The sequence below is a fragment of the Lacerta agilis genome, chromosome 2 (assembly GCF_009819535.1).
Source record: "Lacerta agilis isolate rLacAgi1 chromosome 2, rLacAgi1.pri, whole genome shotgun sequence".
In the NCBI taxonomy this organism is placed as follows: Eukaryota; Metazoa; Chordata; class Lepidosauria; order Squamata; family Lacertidae; genus Lacerta; species Lacerta agilis.
In genome coordinates, this window is record NC_046313.1 from 5,689,568 (window position 1) to 5,716,448 (window position 26,881).

Here is a 26,881-nt window from a genome sequence, read left to right on the forward strand (position 1 = left end):
TAATTTTGCGTGCATGGCGTCGTTGAGTCTGACAAGCGCTGCCGTTGTGAATGACAAGTGCAGCCACTGGTGCAGCACATTTTTGGCAATTGAGCGCACAAAGTTGAAAGTCCTTTAGTGAAACAGAAGGTATACATTTTGGTAATACCTAGGTATATATGTATTTTGTTTTTCTGGCTTGATCAAAATTATTTATTATTGCATAAGAGGTGGATAGTTAAGAGCTTAGGTGGCTTCAGCGTCGGGTGCCTGGCACCCTCCAGAATTTGGTGCCCGGGTGCCCTGCACCCCTTGCACCCCTGGGTAAAGACGGCCCTGTTACTCAATTAACCTTGAGTATAGCCCATTGATGCTTTTGAATTATGGTGCTGGAGGAGACTCTTGAGAGTCCCATGGACTGCAAGAAGATCAAACTTATCCATCCTTAAAGAAATCAGCCCTGAGTGCTCACTGGAAGGACAGATCCTGAAGTTGAGGCTCCAGTACTTTGGCCACCTCATGAGAAGAGAAGACTCCCTGGAAAAGACCCTGATGTTGGGAAAGATGGAGGGCACAAGGAGAAGGGGACGACAGAGGATGAGATGGTTGGACAGTGTTCTCGAAGCGACTGGCATGAGTTTGGCCAAACTGCGGAAGGCAGTGAAGGATAGGCGTGCCTGGCGTGCTCTGGTCCATGGGGTCACGAAGAGTCGGACACAACTGAACGACTGAACAACAACAATAGCCCACAAGCAGAAAGGCCAAGGGTGACCTTCTGCAGAGTTAGCCTCATGCCTGCCCTTCATGGCTAGTACTGGTGTGGTTGCCAGCTGACTGGTTTTAACCTGGCCTGAGCATGTTGTCCAAACTACAGGAGAGAGAGAAATTGTAATGTGCACAAAGATACAATACCAAAGAATCACTTAGACACAGAGCATAAAGAGCTCAAAGTGCTTCGTTTTGCATTGCCTCTAATGGAAGATTTTAATTGCAACATGTTCAGCTGAATAAAATCATTTCATGCCCCTTGGGGGATTTTTTTCTCCTTTTGCTCCTCTATTGGTGCCCTTCTCGCCTTTGTTCCTGAGCAAGATGTTGACCTCTAGATATGTTTCCTGTTTCTTTCCTTGAGTTTTTGGCAACGGGCTATTTTATATATGAACAAACGTGTGTAAATGAGCCTTTCCCCCCACTTTATAAGAGATGGTGGCAGCCGCAGATATTGTCTGTGGAAGTGGTGTCTCTGCTTGAGCCCTTCTGTTGCATGGTATTCAGGAAGGAGTGAAAGATGAAGAAGCCATTGACTTGGAAGGAACCCAAAATTACAACAGTGTACGCATTTAAAGCACATCCTGCCCTGCAAGAATTCTGGGAAGTGTAGTTTGTTAAGAATGCTGCGAATTGTAGCTCTGTGAGCGGTAAACCCCAGTTCCCAGGATTATTTCAGGGGTGTGTGATTTCAATGCATGGTGTATACATAGCCTACATGTTGGACCCTTGATGTTTTGGCCCTTGCCATGCCGTAGTGTTGTCAACAGAGGAGTGTGGTAATACAGCGTAGCTCCTGATATCACTGGAAGGACTTGGCAGGGAAGGCGCTCTTCTTAAGTGGCAACAGTACAACAACAACAACAACAACAACAACAACAACAGGCATCAAGGCAATGTGTCCCCAGGTTAGAATGAAGCAGACGCCCTGAAATTAATGCGGAGTGCTTCTGATGTGTTTTGAGATTAAAGTTGGCAGCTCAGTGGGGGTGGTTTGAACTTCTTACTACAATATTTCATGCCTCTTGGCTACACAAGCTTATTCTCCAATAAGTCACTGTGCTTATTTTGCATTTATTTAAGCTCTAATAAAGGACCTTGAGAGACAGGGCATGGCCTGAGGAGAGGCCTGAGGAACAGGCAGAAGGCCACATATGCTCCCAAGCCTGAAGCTCCCCACCCATTGAAGTTCTCCATTTCATTGCCGTTGAACTCCAACTTGTACATGTTCTGCCTTTACACCAGGTGTGGGGAACCTTTGTCCCTCCAGATGTTGCTGAACTACAACTCCCATCATCCCTAGCCATGCTTGCTAGAGGTGATGGGAGTTGTAGGCCATCAACACCTGAAAGGCCAAAGGTTCCCTCACTCCTGCAGGGTACATAGGGATAATATGAAAATATTTTCTATGGGCTGCTTCAGATAATGTCTTTTTCCAGATGACTGCCAAATGTTTTAAATGTGCCCCTAAACATGTAAATTATTTTAAGAATTTTTACATATATTATTACAGTATTTGCATTAACCCATAAACAAATTCAGTATCTTTATAGGGGTTCTTCCAACCCGCAGACTTCCCCCCACTTGGTTTTCACTAATTATCCCTTCTCTTTTCTGCATCTAAATACTTTTATCCAATCTATTAAATCTCTTTTTATACCCTTTATCAAATTATATTACAAGTGCTCATCCAACCCTGCTAACATTTTAAAGTGTGTACAGTGCTCCTTCATATATTCTGTAAAGTTAATCCATTCTTTTTTAAATTTATTGTCATCTTGGTGTCTAATCTTCCAAGACAATTTTGCCATTTCAGCATAGTCCATCAGTTTCAATATCCATTCTTTCGATGGGGTTCTTCCTTCCTTCCATCCCTGGGCATATAACATTCTTCCCAATGTTGTAGCATACATCTGAGCTCTGCAGAGATTGGCTGGCATCTGTTTGTCTCACGAGACAATGGAGTGCACCTTCGGGGGGCTGAAGTCAAACTGCTGTGTTAGCAGCGCCAAAGTCACCTCCCTGGGGCACAAGCCTGGGCAGTGTGTATGGAATTCCTGGGCTGCCCAGACAACAAGAGTTTGGCACCAGTTTGGCTGCAGGAGTTGTGAGAAGGAGCAGGGGTGTCGCTGGGGGGGGGGCGGTGGGGGCGGTACGCCCCGGGTGCCAGAGGAGGGGGGTGACAAGCGGTGGCCCCTTCCGCCACTCCCCAAGGGGAGCCCCGCCACCCGGCACCCTGTCTGTGCAGCGCTGCTGCTCCCAGGGCGACGGAGCGAGCGGCGGCGCGTGGAGAGTGGCGGGAGGGGGCGCAGCTTGTCACCCCCATGCACCGCCGCTCGCTCCGTCGCCCCGGGAGCAGCAGCACACGCGGTGCTGCTGCTCCCGGGGCGACAGAGCGAACGGCGCCGCGTGGGGGTGACAAGCGGCAGCCCCTCCCACCACTCCCCACGCACCGCCGGTCACCCCGGAGCAGCAGCGCATGGCCTGATGATGGAGTGCGGCTGTGCGACATTTCGCATAGGCACACTCTGTCGTCGGACCGCCGCTTCTGAGCGAAAAGGCGGCTCGTCGGGCTGCCGGGCGCAATCAGGGGGCTGAGGAAGCGGCGACGGCCTGCCGATGGACATTTCGCGCAGGTGCACTCCGCCACGACATCACAATGTGATGTCACGACGCCCCGCCTCCGGGGCGTTTCCTTTCACCGCCCCGGGTAGCACGGAGCCTTCCTCCGCCACTGAGAAGGAGGCATACAAGACGCCATCCAACCATCCTAGGGACTCCACACAGGATTTGTGTAGGGTTTGCTTCTTAGCCTTTTCTTCTCCGGAAGATACCCCGCAAGGCACCAGAGATGTAGGGTCAGAGTTTTCCTTCTCCTAGATGGGCTGCCTGCCCACGTTGACGAGCCTCATCTGTAGGGATAACCCAAGCTACATCTGGATGGGGTGAGGAAAGAAGCCCCCTCACATAGCCTGGCTTCTCTGGCATTAGCTACTCAAATAGATTAGGGCTGCCATACGTCTGGATTTTCCCGGACATTACTGGGATTTCAAAGGTGGAATTGACGTCCGGCAGGAATTTCCAAAAGGCGGCGCTTTGTCCTGGATCATAAACAAGCCAATCAAAAAATGGCAGGTGTTTTTTTTTTAATAATTTTTATTATTTTTATACTATACCACAGCAATAAAAAAATCAAACATACATTCACATTCATTATACAGTTTGGGCTAACATAGCCATGACTTCCCTCAGACCTTCCATATGGCTTTCAAAATTATATCTTAATATTATACTTCTTTAATCAACCATTGCTTACATCATCATAATTCTCATGCATGCTCTAACTACCATACTTACAATAATATTTCTACACATTAACTACAAAACTTCTTGAAGTCCTATTAGCGTATTCAGTTGTAAATTGTCTTTCAAATAGTTCGTAAACTTTAACCAGTCTTTGATGAATTTCTGGTCCCGCTGTTCCCGGATTCTCCCCGTCATTTTGTCCAATTCTGCATATTCCATCAATTTCACTGTCCATTCTTCTTCCGTCGGTAAAAAAAAAAAAGGTAGGTTTTTGGCGTTTTTGTAAAAAAACAACAACAACGTCAACAACTTTTGGAGTGTCCTGGCAACCCTAAAATAGAGGCACATGTGTGGACATCTAGAGCCAACCTAGTTGTTATGTTGTGTTAAACAGACCCCCATATTGTGTCCATATGTTTCCCCTTCTGTGAGTAGCACCAGCTCCAGGAGGGAGGGAGATTTGGATTGGGAAAACAGCGTTAAACCCACCACCCCCACTGCCATGACTCTGATCCAAAATTGCAGGAGTCCCTCGACAGACAATCTGGTGTGGAATGTGCTCCCTGCAGGCAGAAAATTTGAACACTGTTGCTCAAGAGCGAGGAAGTTCTCTTGGGTTTCCACGTTTATTTATGTGCCACAGGCAAACCTTGTCCTCATTTCAGCCCCTGGCATGAGAGGTGGCCTGGGGCAGGCAGACCGGGAAGAGGGAAAACCTAACAGAAACTGGAAATGGAAGCTAAGTGTTGCTTACAAGGCTGGCAGATCTGGAAGGAGAGATAAGAATGGCTTCCTTTCCTGCAGGCAGCTTTCCTGCTTGATGGGATGGGGGGGGCGGGGTAAAACGCTAAGGCTGTGCCCAAATCAACTTTTAAAAGTGTGTGTGTGTGCACATGGAAGGCTGGGGGAGGAGTAAAAAAAAGAAGAAGAGGGAATGGGGTGTAATTTTAGCTCCTTGAAAGCTGATCTGGTTCAGGAAGAGCTAAAAGGAGGAGAACAGGAGGTAAACAAATGAGGTTGTATGTGGCAGGCGGGTGGTGGTGGGACACCCAGTCCAGCTGGCTTGAGTTAACATGCTCTTTCATTGTCTGGGCCTTTTGGAGGTGAAGTTTCAGCTCTAGATTTCGAGCCAAGCAACACGTGGGGTGTGTGGGGGTGGGCTGGGTGGAGAGGGGAGGAGTTGAGCTTCAGATGAGATTTTGTGCGCTTGCCGTGAGCACATGTGCAAAAGGGGGGTGGCGGGGAGTAGTTTTCTCCTGCCGCCTGGTTTCTTGTTCTTTGTATTCTGATCTGAATACAAGTCCAGGGCTGGGTATGTGTGCAAAATTTGGTATCTGCCCCAGAATCCAGAGGCCCTCCATCCCCCCAAGATTCTAGCCCTAGTGGTTGGTAAAGCAAGCTTGAGACCTTCAAAGAGCAACCAGGAAAATGAGCAGACGTTCTGTTAGCTAGCCTGTGCCCCTCCTCATCCTTTTCCTTGCAAGAAGAAATTTAAGTGAAAATTTCATTTTCACACTTTATTCCAGGTGCAGAATTTGGCATAGAATTTGTTTTTAGAGGAGCAAAAAACACAGAGCGTTCTTGAACCTCCCATGGGAGACTGGTAGCTTTGTCGACCAATAGCCTTCAGAGGGGTTGCTAGTCATCCAGGAGTCATTGGTACTTACCTTATTTACTTAGTCTATTTGACAGCACACACAGATTCACACTTGACATCTCCCTGTTCTCTCCCTTCTTGTTCTGCCTTCTCTCACCAGCAGCTACAGACTTTGCCACTTTACAAGGACACGTTGACTTACAAAGTTGATGCCTGGGAACGTGTTTCCTAATAGTTTGGCATTGCACACAGGAGAGTTGGGAGTGTTGCTGGGTAACATGGAGACTTTTGCCCCTGGAATCAACTTGGTAGCATGGCCTGCCTGGCTCCCATAGTTGTCCCTATCATCCATATGGAGAAATGGTGGAGGGAGGGCGGAGTAGACCAGAGACTTCACTGCATGCGAACTGCAGAACTCAGCTGAGCTCATTCAGCCCCGGAGATAAGGATTGTGCAGATATCATCTCAGCTAAAAGCTAGCAAATGAAGATGGGGAGGAAGGTTATTTCTGAGCTGTCGCTTTAATGCTTTGAACCTGCCTGTTTTGTAAAATATGAGCTGTATTCACACATCACAGGAAACCATGGTTTATTATGACACGTATAAGCTGCAACAAGCCAAGAGCTCACACCATCCCTTCTGCCCACCTGACTAAGAAGAGGACTCTGGAAGCATTTACTTTCAGTTTCCCTTAGACTCTGCTTGTTGTTTCATCCAAACTGGGAGTTTTGATTTGCAGTAACTGTATTTATCTTAAGTTGACCATAGTTTGTGATAAACCATGATCCCCAGTGCAGATGAAGTGACAAGCTGTGTTTAAGGGAAACGGATAGTAAAAACTGCCAAAGTGCTCCAAGCCATGCAGGACCCAGGAGACAAGACGAAGATAATCAGTGACTATATGACACTTAATCACAGTGTCGTGGGTTCGAGCCCCACATTGGGCAAAAGATCCCTGCATTGCTGGGTGGTGGACTAGATGACCCTGGTGGCCCCTTCCAACTCTACAATTTTATGATTTTATGATTCCATTAGCTCAAAGGGTCAAGCTGTTGTGGTTGCTGGTGCAAAGTTCTGGCTGAGATGGAAGTAATTTCTAGACAACCTTTTTTATTGAGCATCCAACCAATTTTGTTTCTACAAAATGTGTGGGGAGGTTGTACAATGTTCATAAGATTTGTTTGTAGGGAGGCTATACGGCATCGTGTTAAACAGCTGTTATCTCACACTTTCAGTGTGTTTCCTCATCATTTTCCTTACTGCAAAATGTGTGAGGTGGTTGTGGTTGTTGCCAAATCTACGTTAATTAGGCATGCTGAATTTGTCAATATGCAGTTGAATCCCACCCACAAAATAGTGACCTTGTGGAAGATTCAACCATCATACTTTATTTGTATGCCACAATCCCGTAGTTAAACCATGCTCAAGGCAGCAAAAAATTACATAATTACAGAAATATAAGAAAATTTAAGTAGTCATGAACAGTAAATGAAACCAATAAGTATACAATTAAATTAAACAGTCCTCACATAATTCATGATCATAGAATCATAGAGTTGGAAGAGACCACAAGGGCCATCCAGTCCACCCCCCTGCCAAGCAAGAAACACCATCAAAGCATTCCTGACAGATGGCTGTCAAGCCTCTGCTTAAAGACCTCCAAAGAAGGAGACTCCACCACACTCCTTGGTAGCAAATTCCACTGTCTAACAGCTCTTACTGTCAGGAAGTTCTTCCTAATGTTTAGGTAGAATCTTCTTTCTTGTAGTTTGAATCCATTGCCCCGTGTCCGCTTCTCTGGAGCAGCAGAAAACAACCTTTCTCCCTCCTCTATATGACATCCTTTTATATATTTGAACATGGCTATCATATCACCCCTTAACCTTCTCTTCTCCAGACTAAACATACCCAGCTCTCTAAGCTGTTCCTCTTAAGGCATTGTTTCCAGGCCTTTGACTATTTTGGTTGCCCTCTTCTGGACACGTTCCAGCTTGTCAGTATCCTTCTTGAACTGTGGTGCCCAGAACTGGACACAGTATTCCAGGTGAGGTCTGACCAGAGCAGAATATAGTGGTACTATTACTTCCCTTGATCTAGATGCTATACTCCTATTGATGCAGCCCAGAATTGCATTGGCTTTTTTAGCTGCTGCATCACACTGTTGACTCATGTCAAGTTTGTGGTCTACCAAGACTCCTAGATCCTTTTCACATGTACTGCTCTCAAGCCAGGTGTCACCCATCCTGTATTTGTGCCTTTCATTTTTTTTTTGCCCAAGTGTAGTACTTTACATTTCTCCCTGTTAAAATTCATCTTGTTTGCTTTGGCCCAATTCTCTAATCTGTTAAGGTCATTTTGAAGTGTGATCCTGTCCTCTGGGGTATTAGCCACCCCTCCCAATTTGGTGTCATCTGCAAACTTGATCAGGATGCCCTCAAGCCCATCATCCAAGTCATTGATGAAGATGTTGAATAAGACTGGGCCCAAGACAGAACCCTGTGGCACCCCACTAGTTATTTCTCTCCAGGATGAAGAGGAGCCATTGATTAGCATCCTTTGGGTTTGGTCAGTCAGCCAGTTACAAATCCACTGAATGGTAGCATTGTCTAGTCCGCATTTTACCAGCTTCTTTACAAGAATATCATGGAGCACTTTGTCAAAGGCCTTGCTGAAATCAAGATAGGCTACATCCAAAGCGTTCCCTTCATCTACCAGGCTTGTAATTCTGTCAAAAAACCATAAGATCTAACAATAAAGATTTAAAAATACAGCCATACCTCGGGTTACGATAGGTTCAGGTTGTGTTCGGCACGGGTTATGAACGCGCTGAACCTGGAAGTACCAGAACGGGTTACTTCAAGGTTTGGCGGTTTGCGCATGCGCAAACGCATCAAATGACGTCATGCGCAGAAGCACCGAATTGCTTCGCGCACATGCGCAGAGGCACCACTTCAAGTTATGTGTTGCTCGTGTTGCAAACGGGGCTCCGGAACGGATCCCGTTCGCAACCAGAGGTACCACTGTACCAATAAAGTGAAAAGTTAGCATCTGTAAAAGTAAATCCTGACACACACACCCGAAAAAGCTTGTAAACAATACCCGTCCCAATAGTCTCTAGGTTTCTTGAGCAGCCCGTCTTGCAGGACTCAAGGGTCAGATTTCACATGCCAGATACAACTATCTGGGAGAATAGATTCTAATGGAGCCATCTCTTCCAGACATAATGATGATGATAAATACTACAAAGAATGTATTGCACTGAGCATGACATTAACACATCAGGAAGGTGAGGAACATCTTGGTTCCATCCATTGACTAGACGACTGTTGGAATCCTGGAAGCCAAGACCCAAGTTTGGGGCAAGTACTCTTTGGTCAGAGAACCCCAGCAGAGATTTCACATCACAAAACATGTAGCAAAGGAAAGCGTGAAGATATACTGTAGGCTGTAAACCTTTTTAAAATGTGCCATTGCAGAGAGTCCCAAAATGTTCCCCTTTAAAAGCTCCATCCAAGCTATCCCACTTCCCTAGTGTGGAGCTAGACCATACGTTTGGTGAGTCATAAAATGGTTTACTTACAAAACACTTCAAAGGTCTGATTCATGTGCTTTTCCATACAGCGTCAGATAAGATGCACAGGCAGTCAAAATGTTCCTTAGTTACAAAAGGTAAAAGTTTCTAAACTACTGGTGTAGAAAAACACTAGTTTCAGACTCTGTTCTGCTCTGAAACAAAAGAGGCTGGTTAAAGCCGTGCAGCTGGCTGGAGCAACCAGCTTAGAGCTCCTTACATATTGAAATCCACATGGAGCGGGAACCTTACAAGGACCGAGAATTGTAACAAGATGCCTTCTTTCTCCTTTTTAGAAAGAACTCTGTTGTAACTGTCAGTTGTCCTGTGGATGCGGACAAAGGAAAGAACCATGCGTTTGGCCCGTCATCACCAAGCATAGGCACATGGTGAAGGTGTTAGGAAAATTCAGTTTCTTTGGATTCTGCACCTCTCACTTGCACACAATCTTGAAATGTTAATGTACAGTTTTAAATATTGTGTAAACTGCTCCAATATGTCTGGATGAAGTGGGATATGAATAAAATAAATAAAATGCCACAGGTACAGGGTGAGGCCCTGTGGAACATGTGTACTCTGTATCCGCAGGGCCTCTTTTAAAGGACTCACCCTGCATAAAAGAAGCTGCAATGTAGGGGTAATACTATTGCAGTCAACTGGCTTTACACAAGAGTTGACCCACTGAAATTAATGACCATGATTCACTTCTCTCCATTAATTTAAAGGGTGTACTCTTAAGTGACAATTATTTGGATTGTTTTGCTGCAATGGCTACTCCTCTGGAAATGGTATTAGAATGGGAAGCCACTTGAATAATCTTCTGTCTGAAGGACCACAGAAAAGTATTCAGATCTGGACGGTTAACTCTTCATAGATACAGGCATTCCATCCTCTATTGCAATCCTTCTTCTGTTTCTCTCTTAAAGCCTGGTGTACACAAACAACAGATAAAATGCCAAACCCTTTTCTGGGCTGCAGCACTTCATGGTAGGGAGAACATGTTTGAATTTTTCACACTACACACACACAGAGAGAGAGAGAGAGCACAAAAGCATTACATAAAGAAAAGCAATGGGGAAGTGTGAAGCCTCTTCCCTGACTTCAAGTTTTCTTTGTGTAGTGATGGTTCACTTGCAGCCTGAGGTGGTCCAGTTCAGGACCAGCCCTCTTGTTAGGGTATAGGAACAGGGCGAGATTTCTTTGGTTCACATTTTAATGCAGAAGTATGTAATTTGCACTTCCCAAACCAATACAGAAACGGAAACACAGCTATCCTCCAAAATCCACAGTTTGTTGAATTCTGCAATAGCCTCAAAAAATGGGTACCGAAATAAAAAGTACCTGTTAGGGAAAGGTCACACAAAGAATGCATATATTAGTTAAAATAATGTATAAAAATGATTATATAATGGGAAATGTCTTTTTGCAAAAATGCATGTATTGTGCAAAATGAGTGCATATACTAAGCATTATTGTGTACACTACAGAAATGCATATATTAGGAGACCAATTTTCATGCAGACTTCTCTTTTCCTTTTTTTTTAAGAATTGCAACCTGATGTGCAGATAGAGAGAACTGCACCAAAGGCTGAAAAAATGAGAAATGAAAATTGACAGATGTGTCCATCTCAACTTAATACACTAAGTTTAGGCAAGATTACCGGTAGTTGCACTGAAACCACTGGAATAAGGCCTCTGGAAAGCAGCTTGAGACCCTCTGGCAAATGGCTCCTCTGCACTCTACCTTCCTTCCACCCCAGCCCCCCATTCTGCTTGCCTGCTGCTTTCTAATGCAGGGTGTGTCTCTTTATCCCCTGGGAGATGCTCCAAATTGGATCAGTTCCGGTTTGTTAAATGGCTGTGTGTGTGTGTGTGTGTGTGTTTTGGCCAGGCCAAAACCCTTTTCATCTGCCCATACGCCGCTCTTCCTTCGCCTCCAGAGGGTGTGGGGACAGGGCTTGGCCATTATGCTTCAGAATATTTTTACCTTTTGTCTGAGAGGTTGCAGCAGGCAGGCATTTGTGTCAACCGAAAATACAGATGTTTGCCCACCATTCCTTCCTTAAAAAGCAGCCCCCTTTCCCAGAACGTCAGCTGATCAGCTAATGTCGTCTTGTTACCTCTCGGGCAACATAGTTTTGTAACAATGCCGTTTCTGTCTCTGTTGAACAGGAATATTCCCTCTCCCCACTTCTCAACCTTTTCTTTTTCTTTTTTAAACCATGCTGGAAAGAAACCACCATCTGCTGTTCTGTTTTTGTTTTTCCTCTCGCCCACACTCGCTTTCCTTCTTCCTCTTCTTCTTCAATGGAGCCTCTCCCCCCCCCCCCATTTTCTTTTTTTAAAGGATACAACCAACATTTGCCCTAAACCGCTGTTATTCTTTGGCTGATTCTAAAAAAGATAGGCAGGCTCGAGGAGATCTCAGATGCTGGTGGGAAGGAACTTGACGTTCCATTTCCCGTATGACGTTCCATTTCCCGTTCATGCCAGAATGACAATAGTGGCTGGATCTTAACTTTGTTTGGAAAAGCTCCACGCATTGTAGTAATCAGCTGCCTGAGCTTCTGCAGAAAGTCTGACTGAGATGGGTGCAAGGCCAATTCTGAGGAATGTGTCACCCACGCTGCTAAGGGCTGATTCACACGACCTCGGAAGCACGTGGGGCAAAGCTACATGGGCTCTGTTGCTTGGGTGCATGTGTCCTGTGGTAGGAAGAGGTACTTGCTGGCTCGGGCTCAGTCTGAAGCCCCGAGGCTTCTTATTTGGACCCCACGATAGCTCCCTACTCAGTTATACGCCTCCTCCCCTTTCACTGCCCTCTGCTCCTTTTGTAAACAACTGCTTGCTTACCGAGTTTCTCCTAAAATAAGACATAGCCATAAAATAAGCCATAGCAGAATTTCTATGCATTTGCGAAATATAAGCCGTTCCCCGAAAATAAGCCATACCCCGAAAATAAGCCATAGTGACGCGGCACCTCCCATTAAAACAGCCTGGAGAGGCGTGGCTATGCAGCGTGCCGATGCGACGCGGTTAAAATAAGACATCCCCTGAAAATAAGCCATACTGTGTTTTGTTGAGGGGGAAAAAAATATAAGACGGTTTCTTATTTTAGGAGAAACACGGTACCTATGTTTTAGAATACTTTCTTGTTATGTAACAGCCCGAGTCTTCATTGCAATATCGAAAACACAGCATATGGGTTAACGCTATAATTGTATTCCTCATTCCAACAAAGACAGTTTGGTGTAGTGGTTAAGAGCGGCAGACTCGTAATCTGGGGAACCGGGTTCGTGTCTGCACTCCTCCACATGCAGCTGCTGGGTGACCTTGGGCTAGTCACACTTCTCTGAAGTCTCTCAGCCCCACTCACCTCACAGAGTGTTTGTTGTGGGGGAGGAAGGGAAAGGAGAATGTTAGCCGCTTTGAGACTCCTTCGGGTAGTGAAAAGCGGGATATCAAATCCAAACTCTTCTTCTTCTTCTTCTTCATTTTTTTTCCAAAGTGTGCCAGTTTAGGTCTAACTATTTTTGGCCACATGTTCTCTGAGCCCTTTGCAAGGTCGCTGTTTGGAGAACTCTCCCTCTCCCCCCACCTTGCAGCCGATACATGATTTTGCTCTAGTTGGCAAGCTCAGAACCAACTCCAAGATTGCATTAGCAGCTCTCCCCCTCAGATAACTGGACAAGATCATTTGTGCACCAAAGGATGTGAAATAAAATATGCAGTCATTCATCCAGGGAATCTTATAGCCTGCTTCCAAAACACATCTGCCGTAGAACATTCCCAAAATACGTATGCATAAAGTCAGCATAGCATTGCCAATACAAGGATCATACACCACATCTGATTGTATAAATGTTTCTTTCTTCCTATGGGTATCAAACTATCACTGGCACTGAACTTTGAAAAAGCTTTATTAGGTTGGAGCTGATGATATTTGCCTGGACTTTATTCCACACCTATCTCCATTCATGTTCCAGATCCTACCTCCGACCTAGATCTCTTTCCCATTTCCCCCTTGCGTAGAATTGCTTCATCTGTTGCCTTGATTCAGCAGTAAATAATACATTTTTCCAGTTTATACTTTTGACCTTTTTTTTTTTTGCATCTTAGACTGCAATCTTATAGACATTTGGGAGTAGTTGCCTTTGAACGCAGTGGGTTTTCCTTCTAAAAAGAAACGCGTAAGACTGTACCATTTCACATTTAGATCTTGGCCTTAGCCCTGCATATTTTGATTTTTTTACTGCACCATATCTCATTTCTCACCACACTGGTCTTGTGAGGTAGGATATTTCTGTTCCATTTTACATGATGGGAATGTAGTCCGACATGTATTGAAGATGGCCTCCCAGGTAATCCATGGCCAGGTTAACAGTTGAACCTACTCAGTTCCAAAATTGTGACACTGTGTGGGTGCCAAATTCCTTGTTTTGGTAACCCCCCCCCCCCGCCTTGCAACAAACATAGTTTGGGCGTACTGCTTGAGGGCATGTTGCCATAGCAACTGCCCCCTTTAGGGCTACAGTGCTGATAAGGGCCTTTGCAGGAGTCTCACAGGGTGTGCAGTCTGAATGCTTATTTCCTGCTTTGAGCAAAGAGATATTGTGTGTGCATACATGGGGAGGCAGGGAGTGTGTGCCGACCATTGCCCCAAAAGGTGTCCTACAACATGAGGCCCACTTTAGAACACTGCAAGAGAATGAATAACAGTATGACTCCATCCACTCTTGAGAGTCCCATGGACTGCAAAAAGATCAAACATCCATCCTTAAAGAAATCAGCCCTGAGAGCTCACTGGAAGGACAGATTCTGAAGTTGAGGCTCCAGTACTTTGGCCACCTCATGAGAAGAGAAGACTCCCTGGAAAAGACCCTGATGTTGGGAAAGATAGAGGGCACAAGGAGAAGGGAACGACAGAAGATGAGGTGGTTGGACAGTGTTCTCGAAGTGACTAGCATGAGTTTGGCCCAACTGCAGGAGGCAGTGAAAGATTGGCTTGCCTGGTGTGCTCTGGTCCATGGGGTCACGAAGAGTCGGACACGACTGAACAACAACAACAACATGAATCCATCCCGCCATTGTTAATCAGGAGTTCCAAGGAAGGCCTTCCAACTATTATTTCGGGTCTACTAGATCCTCCTTTAGGGCGAAAACATGGGAACTTTGATCTGTTTCTCTCACAAAAGGAGGCCTTCTAAAAAGGATTGTGGCCAAGATCTAGCAGTGCTCAACACAGGCTGCCAGTTCTTAGGGTCATTTTTGCAAGCCTGTCAAGGACTGGACACTTGATCTGAGATTTACTGCCTGATTATCATTCCTGAATCAAAGCCAAGAAGCACAATCTGGTTTGCCCAAGTTATCTCCACAAGCTGAAAAGGGAATCTATTCTACCCAGGAGCCTGCAGGTGCTGCCTCTGGCATCCATTTCATGTGGTGGCAAGGCAGAAAGACTCTTTAAGCTAAAAATCTGGCATGCTTACCCAGAATGCGTTGCTCCTCCTCCCAGCCCCAATTCTATCAGTTCAGGAAATAAATGACAGCACCATTCCGTGTCTGCGGTTGATGAACCACAGGAAGTTGGTTTAGACAGGAAACATAAGTCTTTGTGATGCAGTGAGACTTTGCATAAATGAAATTACCTTTTAGCGCCACAGCGACTTTGTTAGTAAAGCTAAGGTGCCTCTAAGCATGGCCAGGTGTGAGGAGATGGCAGCCGGGTGTGCAATGACAGAGCTAGCTAGAATGCACTTCAGACGTGCATTAAAAGGATGGCATTTCTTTGTTGAAGAAGGAAACCACAAAATTCGGATGACTGCAAATGTCAAAGGATGGCTGTGTTTTGGTTTGCATATTGTTTCAGAAGGTGTGGATTTGATAGATTTGGCTTTAAATTTCTCCTCCATCCCTACTTGATAGGAAGAGGCTTCCTTCGTTCCTCCTGGGTTGAGGTCAGATGCCTATTCAGCCGCTCTTCAGGATGGGATGAATGTCACCTTTGGAGGGTCATGAGTACAGGGGGCCAGGCGGTCTTTTGTTTCTGATTGTCCCAAGTGTATGTCCAGGACCAGATGGCCCCTTTTGAAGGCTGCTTTTTCCGTTCTCATTGCCAACAGGTCATATTTGGTTTCTCGTGCCTGCAGGTTCTAACCAGGACTCCTGGAGATGTTTAGTCAGAGCCAGCATGAAGCTGAAAATCTAGAGGAAGAAGAAATTCTTAACATTTCTCCAGCAGTACAGTGTGTTTCACTTATGTTGTCTCAGGAATCCTTTCAACAGTTGTGTACAATAGGCCCCAATCAGCCTATTTACAAATACAGTGGTACCCTGCTAGACGAAAATAATTCGTCCCGCGAAAATTTTCGTCTAGCGGGGTTTTCGTCTTGCGGAGAGGCAATGGGAGCCGCGCTCCGCAAAACGGAAAAAAAAAAAAGACGAAATTTTTTCGTCTTGCGAGGCAGCCCCATAGACTTTTTCGTCTAGCGGGGCTGCCTCCCGCTAGACGAATGCTTTCGTCTAGCGAGTTTTTCGTCTAGCGAGGCATTCGTCTAGCGGGGTACCACTGTAGCAAACTTTAATTCTCACGGTGGAAGGGAGGGTTGAGAAATACTCGGCACTGCAGTGTTTTGGTCCCAGTTGTCACTCTGTGTGTGTGTGTGTTTCAGAGAGAGAGAGAGAGAGGGCCCGCCTCTTAACTATTATACTACAACATGGGGTGGGGTAAGTAAGTCTTACCATGCTCAGTGGAATCGGAAGGGTGTCTCCAGACTGTCAGTATTTTATGGGAGTGATTCGGCTGCATACCAGAAGTTTAGATTTATGCATCAACATCTATATATATATAAATGTTCCCATTGCGTGCGTGCGCGACACCACCTTGCTCCGTAACCGCTGCACCAAACAGCATCAAATTAGGGCAAAGCATAACATGACCATCGAGGAAGGATCTAGCATAATAAATTTTTTAAAAAACCGACACCTGTCATGCCTAAAATATAGAATAAAGGCAAAAAAATGGCGCACACATTACGTGTCACCAGCAACAGAACTGAAGACTCCAACAGCATCCAATAGAAAGGCGGATTGCCTGTTGACGTCATCAGACCTGCGCCAAAAAGAAAACCCCGTCCACCATTTTATAACTGCCATCTGTAAGCACCCAAGGACTTTCTGACACAAACTGCTTAGTGGAAATGTGGAAAAAAGATGGAGCAGGAGGCAGGGCAGTTGCAGAAGAGAGGGGGGAGGAAAAAAATGCGGGAGCAAAATAAGCCGAAGGCTGCCTGAGAGGTTGCAGTGAGTAAGACCGGCTCTGAGGGGATTTTGTCGCTGGGGTGCATAATTTCGGGACTGGGATGGGGGAGAATGCTCTTTTTAATGGCATAGAGCATGGGGCCAGTTAATTGTGAGGAGGGGCGTGTTTGGGGGGTTGCGCTTTTACAGTAAAAAAAACCCAGAGCAAGGCCCACAGTAGGCCTCCATAAAGTGCCCAGTGCCCTCAATTAAAATGGCCGCCGCAACTTCGCATGATGAACACACACAGTCATCAAGTGATCAATACCACCGGACCGGCCCCTTGCTGACCCCTACTCTACAGGGACAGGGAAGAACGAAAACAGGAGCTTCCAGAATACTTTCAGGGTCAGAATTTAAAAAAGCAAAAAAACCCACAGCAACGTGTGGTCGGGCAGCTAGTGCTAAATAAATAAATAAATAATCCACTTTAAATAAGCAAACAAACATCTGGACTTCTTGCAGTTTGGAAAGTGATGAGGAAGTGCATTGAAAAATGTGGGATGAATGAATAGCTAATGAGAAAATGTATAACCCAGATGAAAAACTCATTGTAGTGTAACTGCTCTGCAAACAAATCAAAGCAAATTCTCAATAAAGACTGCATATAAACTCAGCGCTGCATAGGCTTTGTGAAAGCAAATCAGGATGAATGCTCCACATAGAGGTCATCTGGAGTGGCCCTAAGGATAAATCTTTCAAAGGGCGTCAACATTGCAACTCTCTGGCTCCATCTCTTGGCCAAACACAACCCCCCACCCCCAAATGTTGGGCCTGTGGCCCAAAAGATTATGTGGTAAGGGGACATAAGAACTCACTGCTGAGGGGACGAAATTGCAGAAACAAAAGTACAAGTGTTCTGATATGTTTGAACCTTGGTTAATTCATTAAATATTTTTAATAAAATAAAATAAAAATAAAATGTAGCACTTGGCTACAGGAATTCCACCCTCAGTTTCTGTGAGTGGGGGAGCTGCCACAAAATGTTGCAGTGGGGCCTGCCCTCTTCTCCCAATTAACCTCCGTCTCCAGGGCCCACCCCCCATGACATCACCAGGGACCACCCCTAGGTTTCAGGTTTTGGCCCTGAAATCTCAGGGGCTGGGATGCTTCTGAACACCTAAACAGTGGAGGTCAAACCAACCAAGTTGGTGGTTGTCTAGTATTACTCTTTACCAGGGGAAGCTTAGCCCCCCACCCCCACCCCTGTTGTCCACAACCCACAGTTTTTGGTAGCACGAGTGGCAAGCGCCTTATTTGATCCATTGAGTGTATCTAACTGGCTTGTGCCACCCAGAGCTTCCTTTTTTTTTTGCATTGGGAAACGGCCATAGCTGTCATCTTTCCCTTTTTTTGCAATGGGAAACGGCGCTGGAATAAGGGAATTTCCCGCAAAAAAAGGGAAAGTTGACAGCTATGGTGCCACCCCTGGCAAATTCCTGTGCAAGCCTAGGAAGCAAATGCCTTGGGTAGGGCCAAGGGGCTGAGTCACCAGTGGCTGCTACTGCACACGGCACAGCTGCTTGGACCTCTCCTCCCCATTCCCTCTGAATTCACAGCGCAGGTCAGTTGTGGGTTGGGAACAGGATAGTAGAGTACTAGAAATGATTAAGACCAGATGGCATGCATGCCAGAGCTGCAAAGGAAGGAGTGTGCCTCTTATTCCCCCACCCCCACCCCAAAGTTTATTCTTCGACTAAGTTAGCCTTGATGGTTTGGAATTGGCATTATTTCTTTAAAAGTAACGGACATAGTCCCTGGGCATCTGCTAGGTGGGGATTTGGGCCCTGCAACCCATTTGATGTTGAGAGCCCTGCAATGCACAGCCATGCCTCCTCCATGGGGAGAAGAAAGAAAGGTTTCCATAGCTGGCAGCTGCAGAGGCCGAAGGGGCTTTGTTGAGAGCAATTTGGAGGAATGCAATGTGGGCCCTTTGCCTTCTCGTGGTTGCTCTCGTCACTTCTGATTCCTTCCCCGCTAGAACAAAAGTGACTTTGTTGAGACTCCCATCCTCCTTGCATTTCCAAGGAGTCAGAGAGCGAGTGAGTCAGAGTCTGCGGGCTTTTCAGTCTGGCAGGTAGCCTGCCTTTTCTGAGTAGAGCTGGCCCCCTTATGAATCAGTTCTGGGTGTGTGTGTGTAGATGGTACCCTGGACTGTGCGGAAGCAGGAATGGTAGGAAGGAATAAATGTGTGCGCGTTCGTTGTGCAAAGGGCAAGTTTGTGAATGGTGCAAGAAAATGGATGGGGATGTGCATGAATGGGAACAGGAAGAAATGGTGTGTGGGTGTGTTGTGTGTTTATTATTATTATTATTTCTATGCCACCTTTCGTACATAATAACAAGGTGATGTGTAAAACCCATCAAAATCAGAGTAAAACGGCAGACGCTAAGTCAATGGCAGGCAGTTAAAAGAAACCAGGTGGTATAAACAACCAGCAAAGGCATCAGAGAACAAATGTGTTTTCAGCAAGGACCAAAATTACATTAAGGTAGGTGCTTCCCTTGGTTCATAGGGGAGGTGGTTCCACAGAAAGGGCGCCACCACTGAAAAGGCCCTTCCTCTGGGCACCACTAGGTGAATCTCTGCAGGCTGTGGTATGACCAGAAAGGCCTTGTCTGACTGTCTTAATGCAGGGGGCAAGCTGATATTCAGAATGGTACTCCTTCAGCCAAGATGATCCCAAGTTATTTAGGGTTTCATAGGTCAAAAGCAACCCATTAGATCTGGCTTGGTGGCAAATTGGCAGCCGCTAACTGCTACGGACCTGCTGCTTTGCGGGGAGCGAAACCCTCTCTAGGGTAACCAAATATCCCATTTCCCAGACCCAGGAATCACCTAGCCTCTAGACTTCTATCTTGTTGGCTCTCACTCAGTGGTGCACTCAGTGGTTGGTGTGTGTGTGTGTGTGTGTGTGTGAGAGAGAGAGAGAGAGAGAGAGACTTATGTATGTCTGTATGCATTAGTGTGTGATTGGGACAAGATTATATTCTGTATGATGGCAACATGGGGATGAGTGTTTGTGTGCGACTGGCTCATGTTCTCCCATATGAAGAGAACATTAGAGCAGGCTGCTAGAAAGTGGGTTGAAAGAATTTTCAGATGGGCATATTCCCCTCCGCCCCAGTTGAACAAGTTCCAGGCTTTGAAGAACTGTGTTTGTTAAACCCATTATAACATGACGCAACTTTTCATTTTATTTAATTTTCCTGTGTAACCTGAGACCTTTCTTTACCCGTCCTCTCTGTAGTTGCATTAAAGCACTCTCCCGGGGATGGAAACCAGGCACTGGCAGCGAACCTGTATTATCTATTGGTGTACGCTCACAGCCTTCTCCACTTAGATCAGCAAATTCTCATCTTCCTCTAGATTACCAATGGGGAGGCTGAGGCACAATACCCCCCCAGAGGCAATGTTTGCAGAAAGCTGAGCTGTGGAACTGCCTGCCACGAGGAAATAGTCATGGTGAAATACTGAGCAGTTTCCCCGAAAGGGATTGATTAGATATCCACAGAAAATGAAGTCAGGGATTGCCAAACCGTTATACCAAACTCATAACAGGACTGGGTGAATCCCGTGTCTTAATATGAGGGATTGATTAAGGTGAGGCATTGAAAGGGACAGACGGTTCTCTGCCTGTGGGTTTCTGGCATCCCCTGAAAGCATCGTATTCACTGATCTCCTTTGTTGGCGTACTCCATCTGGCAATTCTCATACACGTTCAAGAGTTTCCCTTTTCCTCCTTTGTCTTTTCATACCGGGCGAGGGAGATGGGGTAGAGGGAAAGCCTGAATTGGAAATGCCATGTGAATACAGTCGTACCTCTTGTTACGAATGCTTCAGGATGCGTACAACACAGGTTACGAATGCACCGAACCCAGAAATAACGGAACGCGTTACTTCTGGGTTCGGCCGTTCGCGCATGTGCAGACGCGTAAAATGACGTCATGCGCAGAAGTGCCGAATTGCGTCGCGCACATACGCAGGTTACGCACGTCACAGGTTACGAACGGGGCTCTGGAACGGATCCCGTTTGTAACCAGAGGTACCACTGTAGTTTATTCAATTAAAAAGGCAATGTGACATTTTGATCTCATAATGGGGGGTGGGGGGGGGAGAATACTAGATAGTAGTTGATTTTTTATTTTATTTTTTGAATGCCCAGAAACAAGAACTATGCATGTGACATTTGGGGCTGGAGCCACTGAGGAGCGCATAACCCACTTATTATTTGGGTTTCTGCATTAACAACCGTTTTGAGTCTAGAGCAGTGACTCATGAAGAGATGCAAAGGAGACCCTCCCCTGAAAGTGGGCAATTCTCCTGCACCTCTGCATTGGAATCCACTGACACCCAGCAGATTTATTCATAGTGAAGGCTAATTTGGAGGAAGCAAGTCCAGAACAGTGAATCATTCGGAGATGTAACAGGCAGCCTTCACTGCAGATGGCATTTTGGGCTCACAGGAGACTTGAACGATGTTCATTCATTCGTTCACCAGTTCATCCATAGCATGCTAGCAGCTTTCTTTTTAGCAAACAGGTTCCACCTTGACCACTGTTGACAGCGAACCACAGGCAAATGTGCTGAAAGCCACACATCTTGGTTGATAATTGAAATCTCCTGCAGGACTGGAGTGACAGCTGTGCCTAGGAGGCAATGAGGGAAATGCTTATTTCCCAGCTACCTTACAGTGCTTTGACTGTATCATACCTCCTCAAAGTAGAACCATAGCTGTCAACCCTCCCTGCTGTTCCCCACTGCTATAATAAGGGGATTTCCTGCAAAATGAAAATAAAAATGGGAAAGGTTGACAGCTATGAGTAGAACCCAAACTAGAAGTTCATGTGGTTTCAACTCCAGGTCTTCTTGTCTGAAGGGCAGCGTGGGGGATGCTGCAGCCTTTAGCTCTTCATGGCTTTATTATACCCAGAAGCCTGCTCCTACTATCAGTTTTCAGTGTGAAGCTCTGGAACAGTGCTGTTCTGGTAGCTGAGGGCACCACAACACATTCATGATTGTATTGGAGTGAGTCACGTTCGGTTTTATTTTTAGAGATTTCTTAAGTTTCCTGCACATGAACACTTCCTTGGCTTGGTAGAGGAGATATTGCAGACACATTGTACTGCTTTTATAGTCAAAAAGCGACACACATGCTTTCAAAAAAAGCTATAAATAAATGTCCTAATTTCCTCCTTGTATGAAGGAGACGTGGTGGCTCTTCTCCTTTTCCTTACTCTCTCTCTTGAAGAAAAGTTTGGATTTGATATCCCGCTTTATCAATACCCAAAGGAGTCTCAAAGCGGCTAACATTCTCCTTTCCCTTCCTCCCCTCTGTGAGGTGAGTGGGGCTGAGAGACTTCAGAGAAGTGTGACTAGCCCAAGGTCACCCAGCAGCTGCATGTGGAGGAGCGGAGACGCGAACCCGGTTCCCCAGATTACGAGTCTACCACTTTTAACCATTACACCACACTGGCTCTCTTGGATTTCTTACTGCAGTGCAGGGAAATACCTGAATCTTTTACCGAAAAGTGAGCAGCGTTATAAACTCCTAGACTGGCTAGTGCAGGGTTGGAGAGGCAAGGACCTTGAACGAGGCAAGGATCTGGAAAGGCGCAGCCCTCCTGGCTTTCAAATTTAACTACAAAGAGTAACTCCCCTGGCTACCAACCTCTACCTATGTCAAGGGCGAGTCATGCTTCATCTAGATGTCATAAAGGATGGAGAAAAGCGAGAGCTGAGAGAGATAGAAAGATCACTGCATAGGGTTGCTGAGTACCTGGGTCTTCATCTGGTGTGTCACACCAGAGAAGAAAGAAGAAAGGAAAATACAAAGACAGGGAGATAGAGAAAGAGAAAGAGAGGAGAAGAGAAAGACACATGTAGACTAAATGATACAAAAGCATGATTTTATTTATTTTTGCTGCATTCCTGTTCACCAGGAGCGGGTAAGCTTTTGGGCACAAGGGTAGGGGTGCCATATTTCAAAAAGTAAAAACCAGGACACCCTGAAAGTTGTTGAGCTCCTCTCCTTTCATAAACACCAAAAAAAATACACAAAAAACACACACGTGCTTCTTTGATTGACTTGCCTAAGATCCAGGACAAAGCGCCACATTTCGAAAATCCCCCCCTCCAGATGTCAATTCACCTTTGAAATCCAGACATACGGTAGCCCTACACAAGGGAAACCTTTGGAGCCTTGGCTAACCTTCCAAGGGCCACGTGCCACTAGTGGGTGTGGCCAATGGTGGGTGTGGCCACCTCTCACAGACATTCTCACATGCACACCCAGGCAGTACACAGATGGCCGCACAGAACACACAGAGATCAGCTGAGGAGTGGTGTTACTAGCCCCTCTCCATTAATCAAAGGGTTGATTTGATGATCAAGCAGAGAGAGCGATGTGCATCTCCATCAGTGGACTGGGATGCACCCACCTTAGCACTGTGTATACTTTTGGGGAAAATCTTCCTTCCTTCCTTCCTTCCTTCCTTCCTTCCTTCCTTTCTTGACAAATTGCCTGAACTGGAGCTAGTTAGCTATCCCTTGCTATAAAGTCTAACCTGAGAGAAAGTCTCATTGAGCTCAAGGTGACCTCCTTCTGAGCAGGCAAGCTTTAGATTGCATTGTAAATGTGGATCCATGTTGCACCTTTGAAATTAAAGGAGGGACATTTCTTGAAGGCCATTGGTTCATTTCAGTAATTTTATTCCTGGATTTGGCATGTTTTTGATTAAAATTCTGGACACTAGACAAGTCAGTAGATTATTGTGCTGTCCAGACCAGACCAGTTCAGTTTGCCAGCCTGACCCATCATCCTCAAGTCAGCACATTGCTGAATGTAACCAATATGCTCCTTGACAATCCCATGTCTTGCCTACACTTTCTCTTGAAAGAGGAAGTCCTTCCATGCTTCCCAGCATGTATTCTATGGAAGCAGACCAAGAACTCCATCCACAACACCTGTCTCTCTGCTCCTCTCCTTAGAGCTCCATGAACCTCCCTCCTGACAAGGCTCGTCTCCTCCGGCAATATGACAACGAGAAGAAATGGGACCTCATTTGCGACCAGGTAAGGTGGGGCTGCCCTGTGGTTGTTGTTGATGGGGTGAGGTTCCTCTCTGTCATTAAAGCTACAAATCATATCATGGCAGAGGCCTATGACTCAGGCAGGGTCGCTGCCAGAAACAACTTCATCTCCCCTTGAGCTACAGTTCCTTGACTCCCTTTTAAAGAGCAGGCCAGATCCCCTTATCATCATGCATTTTTTCCTGCTCGACTGCTTAATTCTTTGTTGTTATGAGAATGGTATCCCTGTTACCCACATGATTAACGGGAAAACTTAAACATCTGACTTCTGTGTGGGCCTGTTACAGGCCATAACATTATTTTAGCTATTTATATACTGCACAATTACCAAAGTTTCTAAATAATAGAAAAGCTCTTTCACTTGATTTCGAGGTTGCTTCCATGCTGGGCATTTACTGTGGAACATAACTGTTTTGCTCATGTACTTTTCACGGGGCATCTGCACAGCACCATGACCAAAACATTCGGCTCCTGTGCATTCTGCCACCCACCGGCTGAGCTCAGAAAATTCTACAGGCCCCTAGCTATAGACACACCCAGCTACCCATAACACACTGTGATACGATTCTCCCCCCTCTAATCAAGAAACCCACAAAATTTAGGTTCAGGAGAAGAGAGAGGGATGAAATTGTCCCTCCATTTATTTATTCATTCTCAGCCACCCCCTGTTCCTGTTCATTTGACATCAGCTTGATCTGAAGATATTAGCAAGTGATCATCCTTATCCCTATGTTATAGGAAACTTCATTTGAAGGTTCTTTCAGATCAAGGTGCTGATAAAGGCATAGGAGTGGTCCATGCCATTCTTTCCTAGTCAGTTGACAAATCCTATTAGCTGCTGTTTGTGCCCCTGCATCAGTAGCAGCCAGCATGGGCACCTCTCTCTGTGTTGTTGTCCTCTTAAGTCCTCTCAGATCCCAGCCAGCATAGCCAGCGGTCAGGGCTGATAGAGGGCATTAGGTTAGGTGCCCCTACTCTTTTTTTTTTTAAATAATTTTTATTAATTCATTTTGTTTAACAAAGAAAGAAAAAAAGTAACAAAGTATAACAAGTGCTACTATACAACATTACTCAATAAAATTTAACATCCCACATAGTCATATCTGAATCTTATTGTTTATATCTTAAGGGAAAACTAAAAAGAAAACGAAAAGAAAAAAAGAAAGAAAAAAACCCAGCCAAACATATAATTAGATAGTCCATATATCCACTTGCTTATACATACCTATATATACTTAGACTCTCTTACCTACAAATACGTAACAGATTTAACTTAACAAAACTTTAAATTCACAAATCAGACTTCCTGTCAAGTCCCTTCTACTCTTTAAGGGAGGCCTAACAGATATGTGGGTTCTTCATACAGCAATGCATTTGTAGTAATAAACCAAGAGCCTATGTTCCATAAATCACCTTGGACAGCAACTGGGGAATCATGGAATATTGTTTTTTTCTGCCTGTGGGTTCCCAAATGAAGGTGTGGCTTTAGACCGGTCCAAAATCATGAGAGGGAGACCATAGGTTCTTGCAGCCCAGTTCTGGTCTGAACAAAGACATTGGATTCTTATCTCATTATACATGACAAAGCTATCTTTAGCCATCTCACCCCTTGCCTTTCCCTGTAAGAGCATATTGCAGTCCTCAACAGGTTTTCCACACCTATCAGCGGATCACCCATTCCCACCACCCTTCTGAGTAATACCCCTCCCCACTCTCTCACTATATATAAGGGTCTGGTGACTTCTGTTTCAGTGTATCTGAAGAAGTGTGCATGCACACGAAAGCTCATACCAAGAACAAACTTAGTTGGCCTCTAAGGTGCTACTGGAAGGAATTTTTTAATTTTATTTTGTTTTGCTTATTTAGAAGTTAAGTAAGTCCCTTTGAGTGCAGTGGGGATTGCCTAAGGTTGCAGTCCTAAGGGGAAAGGAGCAGATTTTGCTAGCATTTGAGCAGGACAAAAGGCCACAGAAGAGGATGTATATGGGTGGAGCAGAGAGTGGAAACGGTTTTCCTTTCAAGCTTATTAGATGTACAGGCATAAAGGAGCATCTGGTATTCAGATTACCCAGCATTGTCATTGGTGCAAGTCAGGGCAACACTGAGGCTTGCTAGGTTAACAAATAAATAGTGGGGACCTTTCCCCTGTGGTGACCTAGGCCAAGCTTGGCTCTCTGTGCTTTTGAAGACTTAACAGTCATTATTCCTGCCCTCTGCTTCTTTCTTCTTTCTTCCTCTTCCCCACCTACCCTTGACCTGGAACAGGAACGATTTCAGGTGAAGAACCCACCCCATACATACATTCAGAAACTGAAGAGCTTCCTTGACCCAGGAGTCACCCGGAAGGTAAGGCGCTCAGAATATTTAATGTATAACTAGTTCCTTTCATAGATTACTTAAAATGGTTTACAAGACTGGAAACATCAAACAAAGCATTGACCATGCAATATGACAGTGGTGCCCATTCAGGGCATGTTGCCACAAGAGGAACAACCTCCTTCCTCCTCCCCCAGTCCACTGCTCTGGGGATTCTCCAAACACACACCCCTGAGCCAAAATGGAGGGGGAAGTGCTAGCAGGACTCCATGTGTTGTCTCCCACAAGCACAGCTACTTGGTTGTTAATACCACTACCAGACTAGGGTGAGGCGGTCCTTCAGTTTGAGGATTTCTTCAAATCGAGGCCTTAAAGCAGAACACGTAGCTATCCCAGGCCAAGATAGCTATCACTTGGCCAGGCAGGGCCCTTTCCAATGAGACAAGTTGCTCATCCTGAAAAGCAAACTCTGAGGCTAGGCTTTATAGCAGAGGTGGAGAACCTGTGGCCCTGCAGGTGTCATTGGACTCAAGCTTCCATCAGCCCCAGCCAGCATGGTCATTGGTCAGGGGTGATGGGAAATGTAGTCTGGTACAACTGGAAGGTGCCATATATGGCTACTCCTGGCCTGTGCCATAGTAAGGAATCTCACAGGCCCTCCAGTTATTGCAGCAGTAGTATTATTTGTATAAAGAACAAGGGGTATAGGAGAACATAAGCAGGGGTGGGAATGAAACACAGATAAGGAGGTATGGAAATAACGGATGCATTTAACCTGATGGTTGATCCTACCCTCATATGCAAGCTCGGTTGTAGATGAGGAAGGTCAATTGGTTGTATCCTGCCAATAAAGTGTGGTCTTTATGCTTGTAGAAGTTCCGTCGGAGGGTGCAGGAATCCACCAAAGTGCTGAGGGAGCTGGAGATCTCTCTAAGGACCAACCACATTGGGTAA

General features: G+C 45.6%; 1 protein-coding gene across 7 annotated transcripts in view; it reads left to right on the forward strand.

Annotated features, from left to right (window-relative positions):
- Positions 1 to 26,881, forward strand: part of FMNL3 (formin like 3) — a 104,672-nt gene that overhangs the window by 25,695 nt on the left and 52,096 nt on the right. For all 7 annotated transcript variants that reach the window (XR_004425842.1, XR_004425843.1, XM_033138185.1 and 4 more), the window contains exons 2-4: positions 23,511 to 23,594; positions 25,877 to 25,957; positions 26,801 to 26,877. Coding sequence is in view for 5 of the 7 variants with exons in the window: in XM_033138185.1 (XP_032994076.1) it covers positions 23,511 to 23,594; positions 25,877 to 25,957; positions 26,801 to 26,877 (242 nt within the window). In the remaining 2 variants the exon portion in view is untranslated. The remainder of the gene's footprint in view (positions 1 to 23,510; positions 23,595 to 25,876; positions 25,958 to 26,800; positions 26,878 to 26,881) is intronic.